Source organism: Olea europaea, unplaced genomic scaffold (genome assembly GCF_002742605.1).
Source record: "Olea europaea var. sylvestris unplaced genomic scaffold, O_europaea_v1 scaffold1356, whole genome shotgun sequence".
Classification (NCBI taxonomy): domain Eukaryota; kingdom Viridiplantae; phylum Streptophyta; class Magnoliopsida; order Lamiales; family Oleaceae; genus Olea; species Olea europaea.
The window spans coordinates 102,303-117,268 of record NW_019231062.1 but is presented as its reverse complement, the minus strand read 5'-3'; the positions used below and the strand labels follow the sequence as shown (position 1 = coordinate 117,268).

Here is a 14,966-nt window from a genome sequence, read left to right as displayed (position 1 = left end):
GCACGGTGTGCAGGCCATATCTAGGACGCGTCCTGATCGCGGTAGGTACGCAACTTGATTTCCAGGCATTTCTAGGCAGTTTCTGGAGCACGACGTGCAGGCCATGCTCGGGATGCGTCCTGATTGCGGTAGGTATGCAACCTGATTTCCAGGCATTTCTAGGTAATTTTTGGGCATGGTGTGCAGGCAATGTCCAGAATACAGCAGGGATGCAACTTGATTTTCAAGTATTTCTAGGCGATTTCTGTGAAGTAGTGTGCAGGCCATGTTCAGGACGCATCCTAATTGTGGCAAGGACGCAGCCTGATTTTTAGGCATTTCTAGGCAATTTTTGGGATATGGTGTGCAGTGAATGTCCAGGATACAGTAGGGATGCAGCCTGATTTTCATGTAATTCTAGGCAGTTTCTGGGAAGAGGTGTGCAAGCCATGTCCAGGATGCGTCTAGGCCGCGAAAAGAAGCAGCCTGATTTCCAGGCATTTCTAGGCAGTTTCTGGGACATGGTGTGCAGGCCATGTACAGGACGCGACAGGGATGCAACCTAATTTTCAGGCATTTGTAGGCAGTTTCTAGGACACGGTGTACATGCTATGTTCGGGAAACGGTAGGGATGTAGCCTGATTTTCAGGCATTTTTGGACAATTTCTGGGCACTGTGTCCAGTCCATGTTCAGGATGCATCCTGGCCACGGTAGGGATGCAGCCTGATTTTTAGACATTTTTGGGAAGTTTTTGGGCACAGTGTGCAGGCCATGTTCGGGACGCATCCCGACCGCAGCAAGGACGCAGCCTGATTTTTAGGCATTTCTAGGCAGGTCATGTCTGGGACAGGTCAGGGACAGAGCCTGATTTTCAAGTATTTCTAGGTAGTTTTTGAGCATAGTGTACAGGCCATGTCCAGGACGTGTCCTGGCCGGGTAGGGACGCAGCCTGATTTTCAGGCAGTTTATGGGCATGGTGTGCAGGCTATGTCCGGACAATGGTAGGGACGCAGCCTGATTTCCAAGCATTTCTAGGTAATTTCTAGGTCATAGGGTTTAGGGTTTTGGGGTTTTTTTAATTAATTTAGAATTAAAAGCAGGAAGCATATACATGACAAAGAATAATGAAAATAAAATGTAGCTCAATATTACAACACATGAATAATAGAACTAGGCTACACAACAATACCAAACTTCCCACCGTCGCAGTGCCACAAATAAACCCCTCCGCCGCCTTCAGACCAGTACCACCGTTAGTCGAGGCTGGCGCCGATGGATGGTAGTGGTGATGTTGATGATGAGGGGAAGGTGCCTGCACTGTAGATTGGTGGCCGGAGCAATGTTTATCGAACAGAACCATAACCTTTAGCTTTTGACCCTTCTTGCAATGTTCATCAGCTTCACTGATGAAGAAAAATGGACCTAATTTTTTCAATGAAATTGTAGTTTCTCCATCATGGTGTTATTTTATTGGAATGGCATCGTTGCAGATTTTCTAGTCTTCCTCGGTCACTTCCACACTGAATCAGTCTTGGAATCATACTTCAGAACTAAAGAATCCCCAATTTGAAAACGAGTTTTCTCAGCCCATTTGTTGAACTCGTCAGCAAAAGATGGAACTGCCCGTAAATTATTTTCACTGCCTACTACGAACTCTCTTGCTTCAGAAAGAATACATAGCAAAACCACGACGGTCAAAAATAAGAAAATAATTTTGAGTGAAGCCATTTTAAGCGAAAAATCAACAAATTTTCAAATAAAATTTGAGTAATTTTGTAGACAATAGAATATAATGGTTTAGGGTTTTTTTTAGTAAAGACATCCACACATCCTTAATGACTTTTTAGGGTCCACCAAGGAAGGTCGATGGGGGTTAAGGGTTCCCCAACCATGTTTATTTCATAAAAATCAAGAGTACAGGGAAGGAGGGGGCATAAACCTGACCTCCAAAAAGCAACAGTGCAACAAATGAAAAATTAAAAATGAACAAAGTAAATGAGGAAGTACTACTTCCTTGTACACGAAAAATGAAATAATGATTGCCTAAACTACAAACCTCTAAAGTTGGGCAATCCATATCTGTCGATTTGCACCAACGCCTTAATCTGTCGAGGTAGGTCAAGTGGTCCATATTCTTGGTAATGCTGGTGATCCCAACCCTCTAAAGTAAGAGAATCTGCAACCTGGTTACCTTCTCTATAGATGTGAGAAACTGTGTCTCTGTCAAGGCAAATGAAGTCTTTGATCTGTCTTAGAATACCCTGAATCGTCCATGGTCCTCCACCTTTGGTAATGCAGTGAATGGCCAGCGTTGAATCTACCTCAATCCAAATAGCTGATATCCCAAGTCCTTTGGCCAATAAAATCCCATCTAGTATAGCTCTGAGCTCAGTCTCCAAAATCAAACATGTGCCATACGATGCTGAAAATGCCCTGATGCAGTATCCTGTGTGGTCCCTAACGATGCCTCCACCACTCGTAATTTCATCCTTGACGCATCCATCAGTGTTGATCTTATAGGATCCTATTGGTGGAGTGCGCCAAACAACCATAATTGGCGGTGGTGGGATAGGATGGGTTATAGAAATGCCAAAAAGGGGTGCAAGTGACACATCCCCTCGCCAATGCACAACTCGGAACAGTCCTCCCATATGAAGAAAAGAGATCATACGGTAGACCCTCCAAACAATACGGCTGGCCACCACATGAACACCCCTATATTTTGCATCATTCCTCTCAGTCCATAGAAACCAAAATATCAGTAGAGGAATGATAGTACGAATGTGCCCACAACTAACATGTTGCCCAGAATACCGCCATCTATGGAACCTTTGTCGGACCCCCTTCCCTGAAGTCATAGGTATCAGAAAGATGTCTCCAAAGTGCTGCCATACCTGGTCGGAGATTCTGCTGCTCGTGAAAATATGATTAATGGTTTCAATCTCAGAACAACATTGACAACGAGAAGCCAATTCACACCCAATCCTCCTCTGAATAATCACATCTATAGGAATGAGATCCTGCCACAGTCTCCAACAGAAGAATGAAATAGTGGTAGGCAAAATTGGGCTCCACAGTAATCGATACGAATCTTGAGGCTGGCGAACTGAACGGACAAGCTGCCATGTTGATTTGGTGGTAAAGTTACCATCCGATGTAATCCTCCAAACAATTTCAGGGTTCAAGGTCCAGGGTTCAGGATTCAGGGTCCAAGGTTCACAGTTCAGGGTCCAGGGCTTAGGGCTTAGTGTTTAGGGCTTAGGGCTTACGGTTTAGGGCTTAGTGTTTAGGGTTTAGGGTTTCTAGGACACGGTGTGCAGGACATGTCTAGGACGCAGCCTTATTTTCAGGCATTTTGATGTGAACCCGCGTAGCGCGATCACTACCAAAGCCACAACAAAATGAGAATCAAACCCAAGAAAGCCAATGACAAGGTTTTGGATTAAACCCAATAAACTGGAACCAAGCTACTTGAATCGCCGACAATATTTGGACCTCTTGATTAAGCAATTTAAATGAATCTCACACGGTTGATTTGAACGCCACAAGATTAACTTGATAAGTTCACAAGTTGTTCAACGAAGAACAAGAGAAAGCAATTAATGCCTCACGAATAATATTCAATAATATGAGAGTTGTAATGTTTTACAATAAGGAATAAATTATTTATACTATTCTAGAGAATCTAAGTAAACTAGGAAAAATATCTAAGAATAATGCAAAATTCGTCCGCAATAGCCTAATTATGGTAAAAATATACTAATAATGAAATTCTATTAAAATAAGGAAAAAACGCGAAAGTTGGAAAAATTCACCTCAAACTTGACCTATACAGCTGCATAGCTTTAGAGCATACGGTCGTATAGTGCAATTGGTCTTCGACTTTGGGACTTCTGTTGGGTGTATGCGACCGCAGGACTTTAGACCTATGCGGCCGCATGGTTGAATGCTCTAGCTTCATTTTCTTCAGCTTTAAGGACGTTGATCTAATACTCTTCGTCCTTCGTCCCTAACACGAGACTTGCTCCATTTTACATCTCGAACATTGTTTCATCAACCTTTGCTTTGACGAGCAATCCCATCACCTCTTTCACATGCTTGGCCCTCAATCGCATCATCAGCCCCTCGACTATCAACTGATCTTTTCTCGAGCTCGACTCTAGACTTGACTTTGGTACTTGTGCTTCCTGGATCACATCATCCCCTCCCTCTTTGAAAGGATTCAACCTCGAATCTGCACTTGTATCGAAAAGAGATAAGTAAAAAACATTGAAGGTTGCAGAGAACATTATACTCACCGGGAAGATCTATCTTATAAGCGTTGTTGTTGATCTTCTCAATCACTTGGAACGGTCAATAACTTTGATTTTCTTTGCTCTGGGAATCGCTCTTTCCTGAAATGCACCCAAGCCCAATCTCCGAGTTCGAAAGTGACATATTTTCGGCCTTTATTTCCTTGTGTTGTGCGTTGATTGTTCTTCCTCTCTATTTGCTCCCTTACCATTTTATGGAGTGTCTTTACCAATTCGGCTTCCTTTTTCCCGTCCAAGCTACCTCGTTCATTCACAGCCAAAGGTATTAAATCCATAGGTGTTAAAGGATTAAAACCATAATCAATTTCAAATAGTGAAAACGATGTAGTAGAATGCGTGGCCCTATTATATGCAAACTCAATGAAAGGAAATCATTCTTCTCAATTCTTTAGATTTTTATTAACCACAGTGCACAATAGCTGTGTAATTGTTCTATTCACTACTTCAGTTTGACCATCGATTTGTGGGTGACAAGTTGTAGAAAACAATAATTTCGTGCCTAACTTATTCCACAAGACCCGCCAAAGGTGACTAAGAAACTCAACATCCCTATCGAACACAATACTTTTGGGAACACCATGCAAACGCACTACTTATTTGAAAAACAAGTCCGCAATGTTAGTGGCATCATTGGTTTTGTGACATGGTATAAAGTGTGCCATTTTGCTAAACCTATCCACCACAACAAAAATTGAATCACGCCCCTTTTTAGTCCTAGGCAAACCTAACACAAAATCCATTGAAATGTCAACCCAAGGTTCGCTAGGTACCAGTAAAGCTGTATAATGTCCATGGAGGTAAAACCTTTGATTTAGCCTTTTTACAAGTTATGCAATGACTACAACTTCGTTCTACGTTAATCTTCATTTTAGGCCAATAAAAGCGTTCATTTAACATGTCTAAAGTCTTTGCTATCCCAAAATGACCCATTAAACCCCCACTATGTGCCTCCCTAACCAACAATTCATGAATTGAGCAATTAGGAACACATAATTTATTTTCTCGAAAAAAATACCCCTCATGGTTAAATAACTTGTCAATAGCCCCCTTATTACATGAATTGTAGATGCTAGAAAAATCCAGATTGTTTTCATACATGTCCTTAACTTACTCAAAACCAAGTAATTTCGCACTTAAAGAAGTAAGAAGCACATACCTTCGCGACTAGGCATGGGCTACTATGTTTTCCTTGCCTTGTTTATATCTAATGACATATGGAAAAGTCTCTATGAATTCCATCCAACGTGCATGTTGTTTGTTCAAATTACTTTGACCTCGCAAATGTTTCAATGATTTATGGCCAGTGTGAATAACAAACTAGAGAATAAAGCTCAAACTAGTAAATTACCTCTTTGGCCAAGGCTTGAACTAGAGCTGCCCCACTTAGTTTCTCGCTAAAGTATGCTATAGGCCTCTTTTCCTACATTCCGGAAACACATCCTCAAATTCCTGCAATAAAGAAGTAACTAAACTAGGGAGGGATGTGTTAGACTCCTCAAAATTGAGGAGTGATTCCTTATATACCAAAAGAATCATTGGTTGTCTCTCCACTATCGTCTTTTTCAATTCACTCCCTTTTGCAAAGAAATTTACTTTCGGCTTTTCTCTCCTCTCAAAAGACTCTCTTTCTTTTCTCTCATGTGGCCCCACTCTTTTTTCTTCCTCACCGGCCACCCCACTATTTTCTCTCTTTTTCTCTAACTTTCTCACGCTCTTTTCTTCCTCATTTTTCAATTTGATTTGGTCCTCATAACTTGTCCTGGTGTTAATGGCGCAAGAGTGATGACTTTCCTTCTTTCACAAAACTATATTTATTTTTATACCCATCATGCATTGTTTTCCTATCATATTGCCAAGGTTGCCCCAACAAAATATGCCCCGCACGCATAGGTACAACATCACATAACACCTCATCATGATAATTCCCAATGGAAAAATTAATCAACACCCTTTTTGTCACCTTAACCTCTTGCAACCTATACGGTCTAGGATGTTTTAATAGTGTTAATCCCAATTTTTCCACTACCTTAGTGCTAGCTACATTTGTACAACTTCCACCATCAATTATTGTACTGCATACCTTTCCGTTGAGGTGACACCGTGTGTGGAATAAATTTCCCGCTGCTGCTCCAAGCCATCCGCCTTGATTTGAGTGCTAAGTGCTCGCCTTGTGACCAACAACTCCCCAACTGCATACTCCATGGTGTTTTCCTCGTCAATGTCCTCCAACTCCAGCATGTCTTCATAATAACCTTTACTCTCAGTCTCCACTTCCCCGCTGTCTTGCAAAATCATAGTTCTTTTATTTGGACATTGAGAAGCAATGTGTCCAACTCCCAAGCAACGAAAATACTTGACGTCTCGATTCCTTGATGGCTAGAATTCTACCTTTGGTGTAGTCTTGCTAGCTCCTTCTTACTTTTCTCTCGGTACCTCCGGTCTTACTCTTGCATCAGCTCCATCTCCTTTATTATTTGCCCACCTTGGCTTCTAAGAAGGATTAGAAACCGAAGATCCACCTTGATACCTTACTGTCCCCTTTCACTTCAATTACTTTTCCACCTTCATGGCCACATGTAGCATGTCTTCAATCTCCACTTAATGTTATAGTTCCACTACATTGGCGATGTCCTTATTGAATCCCCTTAAAAATCGAGCCATAGTGGCTTCCCTATCCTCTTCCACGTTCACCCTAATCATAAGCATCTCCATCTCTTTATGGTAATCCTCTACACTCCTAGTGTCTTGATATAGATTTTATAACCGTTGATGAAGCTTCGGGTAATAGTGTTTAGGTACAAGCCATTTCCGCATTAACATCTTCAACTCCTCCCAAATATTTATAGGTTGTGCCCCAATCCTTCGCCTCATCGTCACCACTTGATCCCACCAAGTTATTGCATAGTCGGAGAACTCAAGAACCGTAATTTTCACCTTTTTCTCCCTCGAGTAATTGTGGCAGTTGAATATCAACTCAATCTTCTTCTCCCACTCTAAGTACACCTCCGGATCACTCCTCCCTTTGAAAGAATGAATGGTCATTTTAATATTTCCCAAATTACCATCCAACTCATCTACACCAATATTCCTACCTCTCACACCTTAAATTAATCTTACCACTCTGCCTTTTACCGCTCGTTGCTTTCACTACATGCTTCAAAAAACAAATTGGAACTCAACAAAGGAATTAGTCTCATGAAACCCAAACCGGATGCGAGTGAGATTACAAAACAAAGAAGGACTCGAATTTGGAAGTTTTGAAATTCAAGAAAGTGGTTCTTGTATTGATTTGGACTAAGAAAGACAATTTAAGAAAACAAGGGACTAATTTGCAAATAAATTACAAAAAAATTGAATAGTAGCCGTAAATGGTACTTTTTCGACTTTTTTTTACCTTTTTTCTTTTTCTGCTACTTTATGATGAACAGTACAAATTCTTTTTTTTTGGGACTCGAAATTTAACTATGACACCAACATAAGAAATAGAAGTTGTTTTGTCCAAAAACAACTTTTGAAGTTTTAGACAAAAAGAATTCGGATCAAGCACTCAAGAATTTTACTGGACAGAAGAGCATGAAGAATGAAGAAAAACTAGAAACAAAGACTCGATAAGAATTTAAAAGGGATATAACCTTGAATTGGAGCCTAAGCTCTGATACCAACTGATGTGACCCCGCATAGCGCGATCACTACCAAACCCATAACAAATTGAGAATCAAACCCAAGAAAGCCAAAGACAAGGTTTTGGATTAAAGCTAATAAACGAGAACCAAGCAACCCGAATCGCCAACAATATGCGGACCTCTTGATTACACAATTTAAATGAATCTCACCCAGTTGATTTGACTGCCACAAGATTAATCTTGATAAGTTCACAAGTTGTTCAACGAAGAACAAGACAAAGCAATTAATGCCTCGTGAATAATATTCAATAATATCAGAGTTGTAATGTTTTACAATAAGGAATAAAGTATTTATACTATCCTAGTTATCCTAAGTAAACTAGGAAAAATATCTAAGAATAATGCAAAATTCGTTCACAGTAGCCCAATTATGTTAAAAATCTACTAATAATGAAATTCTATTAAAATAAGGAAAAAGACGCAAAATTTGGAAAAATTCGCCTCGAACTTGGCCTATGCGGCCGCATAGCTTTAGAGCATGTGGTCACATAGTGCAATTGGTCTTCAACTTTGGGACTTCTGCTAGGTGTATGCGATTGCAAGACTTTAGACCTGTGCGACAACATGGTTTAATGCTCCAGCTTCATTTTCTTCAGCCTTAAACACGTTGATCCAATACTCTTTGGCCTTCGTACCCAACATGAAACTTGCTCCATTTTGCATCCCGAACATTATTTCATCAATCATTACTTTGACAACCAATCCCATCACCTCTTTCACGTGCTTGGCCCTCGATCGCGTCATCAGCCCCTCGACTATCAACGGATCTTTCCTCGGGCTCGACTCTAGACTTGACTTTGGTACTTATGCTTCCTTGATCACATCACATTTCTAGGTAATTTTTAGGACACGATGTGTAGGCCATGTTCCTGCACGTCTTGGCTGCGATAGGGACGTAACTTGATTGTCAGGCATTTCTAGGCAGTTTGTGGGCACAGTGTGTAGGCCATGTCCGGGATTTTAAGTTGTATCTAGGAAGTTTGTGGGCATGGTGTACAGGCAATGTTCGGGATGCTTCCCAACCTGTTAGGGACATAAGCATATTTTCAACCAAATAAAGAAAGCACGGTGTGGAGACCATGTTAGGGGAGCAGGCAAGTTCCCAAGCATTCTGGATAGTTTCTAGGACATGGTGTGCAGGCCACATTCAGGACAAGTTATGGTCATGGCAGGGACGCAGCTTGATTTTCAGGCATTTTTTTAATAGTTTCTGGACACTGTGTATAGGCTATGTCAAGGATGCATCCTGACCACAGCAGGGACGCAGCCTAATTTTTAGGCATTTCTAGACAATTTCTAGGTCACGGTGTATAGGCCAGGTCCAGGACACGTCCGAGCTACGACAGGGATGGAGCCTAATTTTCAGGCATTTCAGGGCAATTTTTGGGCAAGGTGTGCAGGCCATGTTCGGGATGCTTCCCGACCATGTTAGGGACATAAGCAGATTTTCAACCAAATAAAGAAAGCACGGTGTGGAGGCCATGTTAGGGGAGCAGGCACGTTCCCAAGCATTCTGGACAGTTTCTAGGACATGGTGTGTAGGCCACATTCAGGACAAGTTACGGTCATGGTAGGGACACAGCTTGATTTTCAGGCATTTTTTTATAGTTTCTGGACACTGTGTATAGGCTATGTCAAGGACGCATCCTGACCACAGCAGGGACGCAGCGTAATTTTTAAGCATTTCTAGACAATTTCTAGGTCACGGTGTATAGACCAGGTCCAGGACACGTCCGAGCTATGACAGGGATGGAGCCTAATTTTCAGGCATTTCAGGGTAATTTTTGGGCACGGTGTGCAGGCCATGTCCGGGACGCGTCCTGAATGAAATAGGAACCCAACCTAATTTTTAGGCATTTGTAGGTAGTTTCTAGGACACGGTATGAAGGCAATGTCTAGGATTCGATAGGGACACATCCTGATTTTCATGTATTTTTAGGTAGTTTCTGGAAAGCGATGTGGGGGCCATGTCTGGGATGCTTCTGGACTGCGTCAGGGACGCAACTTGATTTCCAGGCATTTCTAGGCAGTTTTTGGGACACGATGTACAGGTCATGTCCAGGACATGATAGGGATGCAGAATGATTTTTGGCACTTTTGGGCACAGTGTGCAGGACATGTTCAAGATGTGTCCTGGCTATGACAGGGACATAGCCTGATTTCTAGGCATTTCTAGAAAATTTGTGGGCATGGTGTGAAGGCAATGTTCGGGATGCTTCCCAGCCACGTTAGGGATGTAAGCAGATTTTCAACCAAACGAAGGAAGCATGGTGTACAGGCTATGTCAAGGGCACAGGCACATTTCCAAGCATTCTGGGTAGTTTCTGGGGCACGATGTGCAGGCCATATTCTAGACAAGTTAAGGCCACGGCAGGTATGCAGCCTGATTTTCAGGCATTTTTTGACAGTTTCTAGGCACTTTGTGCAGGCCATGTCTAGGATACATCCTATCATCCTAGACAGGGATGCAGCTTGATATTTAGACATTTCTAGGCAGTTTTTAGGTTACGATGCACATGCCACGTCTAGTACACGTTTAAGCAACGTCAGTGATGGAGCCTGATTTTCAAGCATTTAAGGATAGTTTTTGGGCACGATGTGCAGGCCATGATCGGGACGCGTCCTGATTGCGGCAGGAATGCAACTTGATTTCTAGACATCTCTAGGCAGTTTTTGGCACACTATGTGCAGGCAATGTCTAGGATACGGTAGGGACGCAGCATGATTTTCATGTATTTCATGCATTTCGAGGTAGTTTCTGGGAAGCGATGTCCAGCCATGTCCTGGATGCGTCTGGGGCGTGGTAGGGAGGTATCCTATCTAGACTGTTTTTGGGACACGGTGTGCAGGCCATGTCCGGGACGCGTCTTGGCCAGGTAGGGACGCAACCTGATTTTCAGGCATTTCTAGGTAGTTTGTGGGCACGGTGTGCAGGCCAAGTCCAGGATGCATCCTGGCCGCAACAGAGATGCAACCTAATTTTTAGGCATTTCTAGGCAGTTTCTGGGACTCGGTGTGTAGGCCAAGTTTTGGGACATATCATGGCCACGATAGGGACGCAGCCTGATTTCCAGGCAATTTCTAGGTCATAGGGTTTTAGGTTTTTTTAATTAATTTAGAATTAAAAGTAGGAAATATATACGTGACAAAGAATAATGAAAATAAAATGTAGTTCAATGTTACAACCCATGAATAATAAAACTAGTCTACAAAACAAAACCAAACTTCCCGTTGTCGTAGTGCCACAAATAAACCCCTCCGCCGCCTTCAGACCAGTGCCGCCGTTAGTCAGGGCTAGCATAGGTGCATGGTAGTGGTGATGGTGATGATGAAGAAAAGGTGTCGATGCTGTAGATTTGTGGCCGGAGCGATGTTTATGAGATAGAACCATAACCTCTAGCTTTTAACCCTTCTGGCAATGTTCTTCAGCTCCACTGATGAAGAAAAATGGACCTAATTTTTCCAGTGAAATTGTAGTTTCTCCATCATGGTGTTATTTTATTGGATTGGCGTTGTTGCAGATTTTTTAGTCTTTCTTGGTCACTTCCAGCACTGAATCAGTCTTGGAATCATACTTCAGAACTAAAGAATCCCCAATCTAAAAATGAGTTTTCTCAGCCCATTTGTTGAACTCGTCAATAGAAGATGGAACTGCCCATAAATTATTTTCACTGCCTACTACGAACTCTCTTACTTCAGAAAGAACACATAGTAAAAACATGACGATCGAAAATAAGAAAATATTTTTGAGTGTAGCCATTTTAAGCGAAAACCAAAAGATTTTTAAATAAAATTTGAGTAATTTTGTAGACAATAGAATAGAAAGGATTAGGGTTTAGGGTTTTGGGTTTTGGGTTCAGGGTCCCGGGTCTAGGGTTCAGGGTTCAGCGTCCAAGGTTCAGGGTTCACGGTCTAGGGCTCGGGTTTCAGGGTTTAGGTTTAGGTTTAGGGCTTAGGGCTTTAGGCTTATGGTTTGAGGTTTAGGGTTTAGGGTTTCTGGTACACGGTGTGCAGGACATGTCCAGGACGTTGGCTTATTTTCAGGCATTCCTAGGCAGTTTCTGGAACACACTGTGTATGCCATGTCCGGGACCCGTCCTAGCTGCGGCAGGGACGTAACCTGATTTTCAGGCATTTTTAGGCAGTTTGTGGGCACGATGTGCAGGCCATGTATGGGACACATCCTGGTTGCGACAAGGACGGAGCCTTATTTTCAACTATTTTTAGGCAGTTTGTGGGCATGGTATGCAGGCAATGTTTAGGACTCATCCCGACCACGTTAGGGACGCAAGCAGATTTTCAACCAAATGAAGGAGCACGGTCTGCAGGCCATGTCAGGGGCATAGGCACATTCCCAAGTATATTTGGCAGTTTTTGGGACACAGTGTGTAGGCCATATTCTGAATAATTCATGGTCACGACAGGGACGCAGCTCGATTTTTAGGCATTTTTCAATAGTTTCTGGGTACCGTGTGCAGGCCATGTCCTGGACGCAGCCTTATATTCAAGTATTTCAAGGTAGTTTCTGGGTCACGATGTGCAGGCCATGTCCTGGATGCGTTTGAGCCATGGCGGGGATGGAGCCTAATTTTTAGGCATTTCAGGGCAGTTTTTGGGCACAGTGTATAGGCCATGTCCGGAACGCGTCCTGATCACGGTAGGAATGCAAATTGATTTCTAAGCATGTCTAGGCAGTTTTTAGGGCACGTTGTGCAGGCAATGTCTAGGATATGGTCGGGACGCTGCCTGATTTTCTTGTATTTCTAGGCAGTTTTTGGGAAGCGGTGTGTAGGCCCTGTTAGGGATACACCTGCCGTAGCCTGATTTCCAGGCAGTTCACGGGACACGGTGTACGGGCCATGTCCGGAACACGGCATGAACGTAGCCTGATTTTTAGGCACTTTTAAGCATGATGTGTAGGACATGTCAGGGATGCATCTTGGCTGCGGCAAGGACATAGCCTGATTTTCAGGTATTTCATGGCAATTTTTGGGCAAAGTGTGCATGCCGTGTCTGGGACGCGTCCTGGCTGCGGTAGGGATGTAGCCTAATTTTTAGGCATTTCTAGGCAATTTCTAGGACTCTATGTGTAGGCTATGTTCGGGAAGCGACATGGCCAAGGTAGGGACACTGCTTGATTTTCAGGCATTTATGGGCAGCTTTTGGGCATTGTGTGTAGCCCATGTCCCGAACGCGTCCTATCGCGATAGGGACATAGCCTGATTTTCACTCATATATAGGCAATTTCTGGGTCACAGTGTGCAAGCCATGTCCAGGATGCCACAGGGACGTATCTTTATTTTCATGTATTTCTACACAGTTTTTTAGGGCACGGTGTGCAGGCATTGTCTTGGACGCGTCAGGCCCGCGACAGGTATGCAACCTGATTTCCAAGCATTTTTAGGCAGTTTCTAGGACATAGTGTAAAGGCTGTGTCCAGGAGCGTAAGGGATGGAGCTTCATTTTCAGGCATTTCTAGGTAGTTTCTACGACACGGTGTGCAGGCCATGACCGGGATGCGTCCATGCCACAGCAGGGAGGCGACCTAATTTTCAGTCATTTTTGGGAAGTTTTTGGGCACTGTGTACAGACCACATCCAGGATGCCTCCTTACCGCGATAGGGGGTACAGCCTGATTTTCAGGCATTTGTAGGCAATTTCTAGGTACGGTGTGCAGGTCATGTTCGGGATGCGTCCTGGTTGCGATAGAGACGCAGCCTGATTTTCTGGCATTTCTTGACAATTTTTGGGACTTGATGTGCAGGCCATGTCTGGGATGTGTCATGGCCACGACAAGGAAGGAGACTGATTTTTAGGCATTTTCTTGCAGTTTCTGGGTCACAATGTGCAGGTTATCTCCAGGATGCGATAGGGACGTTTCCTAAGTTTCTAGTACTTTTTGGCAGTTTCTGGAACACGGTGTGCAAGCAATGTTCGGGATGCGTCTGGGCCACGATAGGGATGCAGCCTGGTTTTCAAGCATTTCTAGGCAATTTTTGGGACACGATGTGCAGGCCATGTCTAGGTTGCTACAGGGATACATCCTGATTTTCACGTACTTCTACACAATTTCTTGGACACGATGTGCAGGTAGTGTCCGAGATGGGTCAGGGCTGGTGCAGGGATGCAGCTTGATTTTCAGAAATTTCTAGGTAGTTTTTGCAACGCGGTGTGCAAGCCATGTCCAAGACGCGACAAAGACGTAACCGATTTTCAAGCATTTCTGGGCAGTTTCTGGGACACGATGTGCAGGCCATGTTCGGGATGCGTTCGAGCCACAGTAGGGATGTGGCCTAATTTTCTGGCATTTTTAGGAAGTTTTTAGGACACGATGTACTGGCCATGTCTAGGATGCTGCAGGGACACATCTGATTTTCACGTTTTTCTAGTCAGTTTCTTGGACACGAGGTAATTTTTGGGACATGGTGTGCAGGCCATGTCAAGGACGCGGTAGGGATGCATCCTGATTTTTAGGCATTTCTAGGCAGTTTTCGGGACACTATGTGCAGGCCATGTCCAGGATGCGTCCGGGCCACACCAAGGATGCAACCTAATTTTCAGGCATTTCTGGGATGTTTTTGGGCATAGTGTGCAGGCTAGGTCCTAGACGCAGCCTGATTTTTAGGTATTTCTTGTCAGTTTCTAGGTCACGGTGTGCAGGTCATGTTCTTGACACGTCCGGGCTACGGTAGGGACAGAGCCTGATTTTCAGGTAATCCTGGGCAGCTTCTGGGCACGGTATACAGTCCATGTTCGGGACGCCTCCTAGCCTGGTAGGGATGGGTCCTAATTTTTAGGCATTTTTGGGAAGTTTTTGGGCACGGTGTGCAGGCCAGGTCCTAGACGTAGCCCGATTTTCAAGCATTTCTCATTAGTTTTTGCGTCACGGTGTACAGGTCATGTCCAAGACGCGTTTGAGCCATGGTAGGGACAGAGCCTGATCTTTAGGTAATTTTGGGCAATTTCTAGGTATGGTGAACAAGCCATGTC

The 14,966-nt window shown here is 43.5% G+C and overlaps 1 protein-coding gene across 1 annotated transcript; it reads right to left on the bottom strand.

Annotated features, from left to right (window-relative positions):
• Window positions 1-1,070: 1,070 nt before the first annotated feature.
• On the bottom strand, window positions 1,071-1,708 carry LOC111375300 (early nodulin-55-2-like). Its single transcript, XM_022998101.1, has 2 exons — window positions 1,494-1,708; window positions 1,071-1,383 (listed from the first exon to the last, which is right to left on the bottom strand). Exons 1-2 carry the CDS (start codon window positions 1,706-1,708, stop codon window positions 1,071-1,073), a joined length of 528 nt encoding a protein of 175 aa, XP_022853869.1.
• Window positions 1,709-14,966: the final 13,258 nt, after the last annotated feature.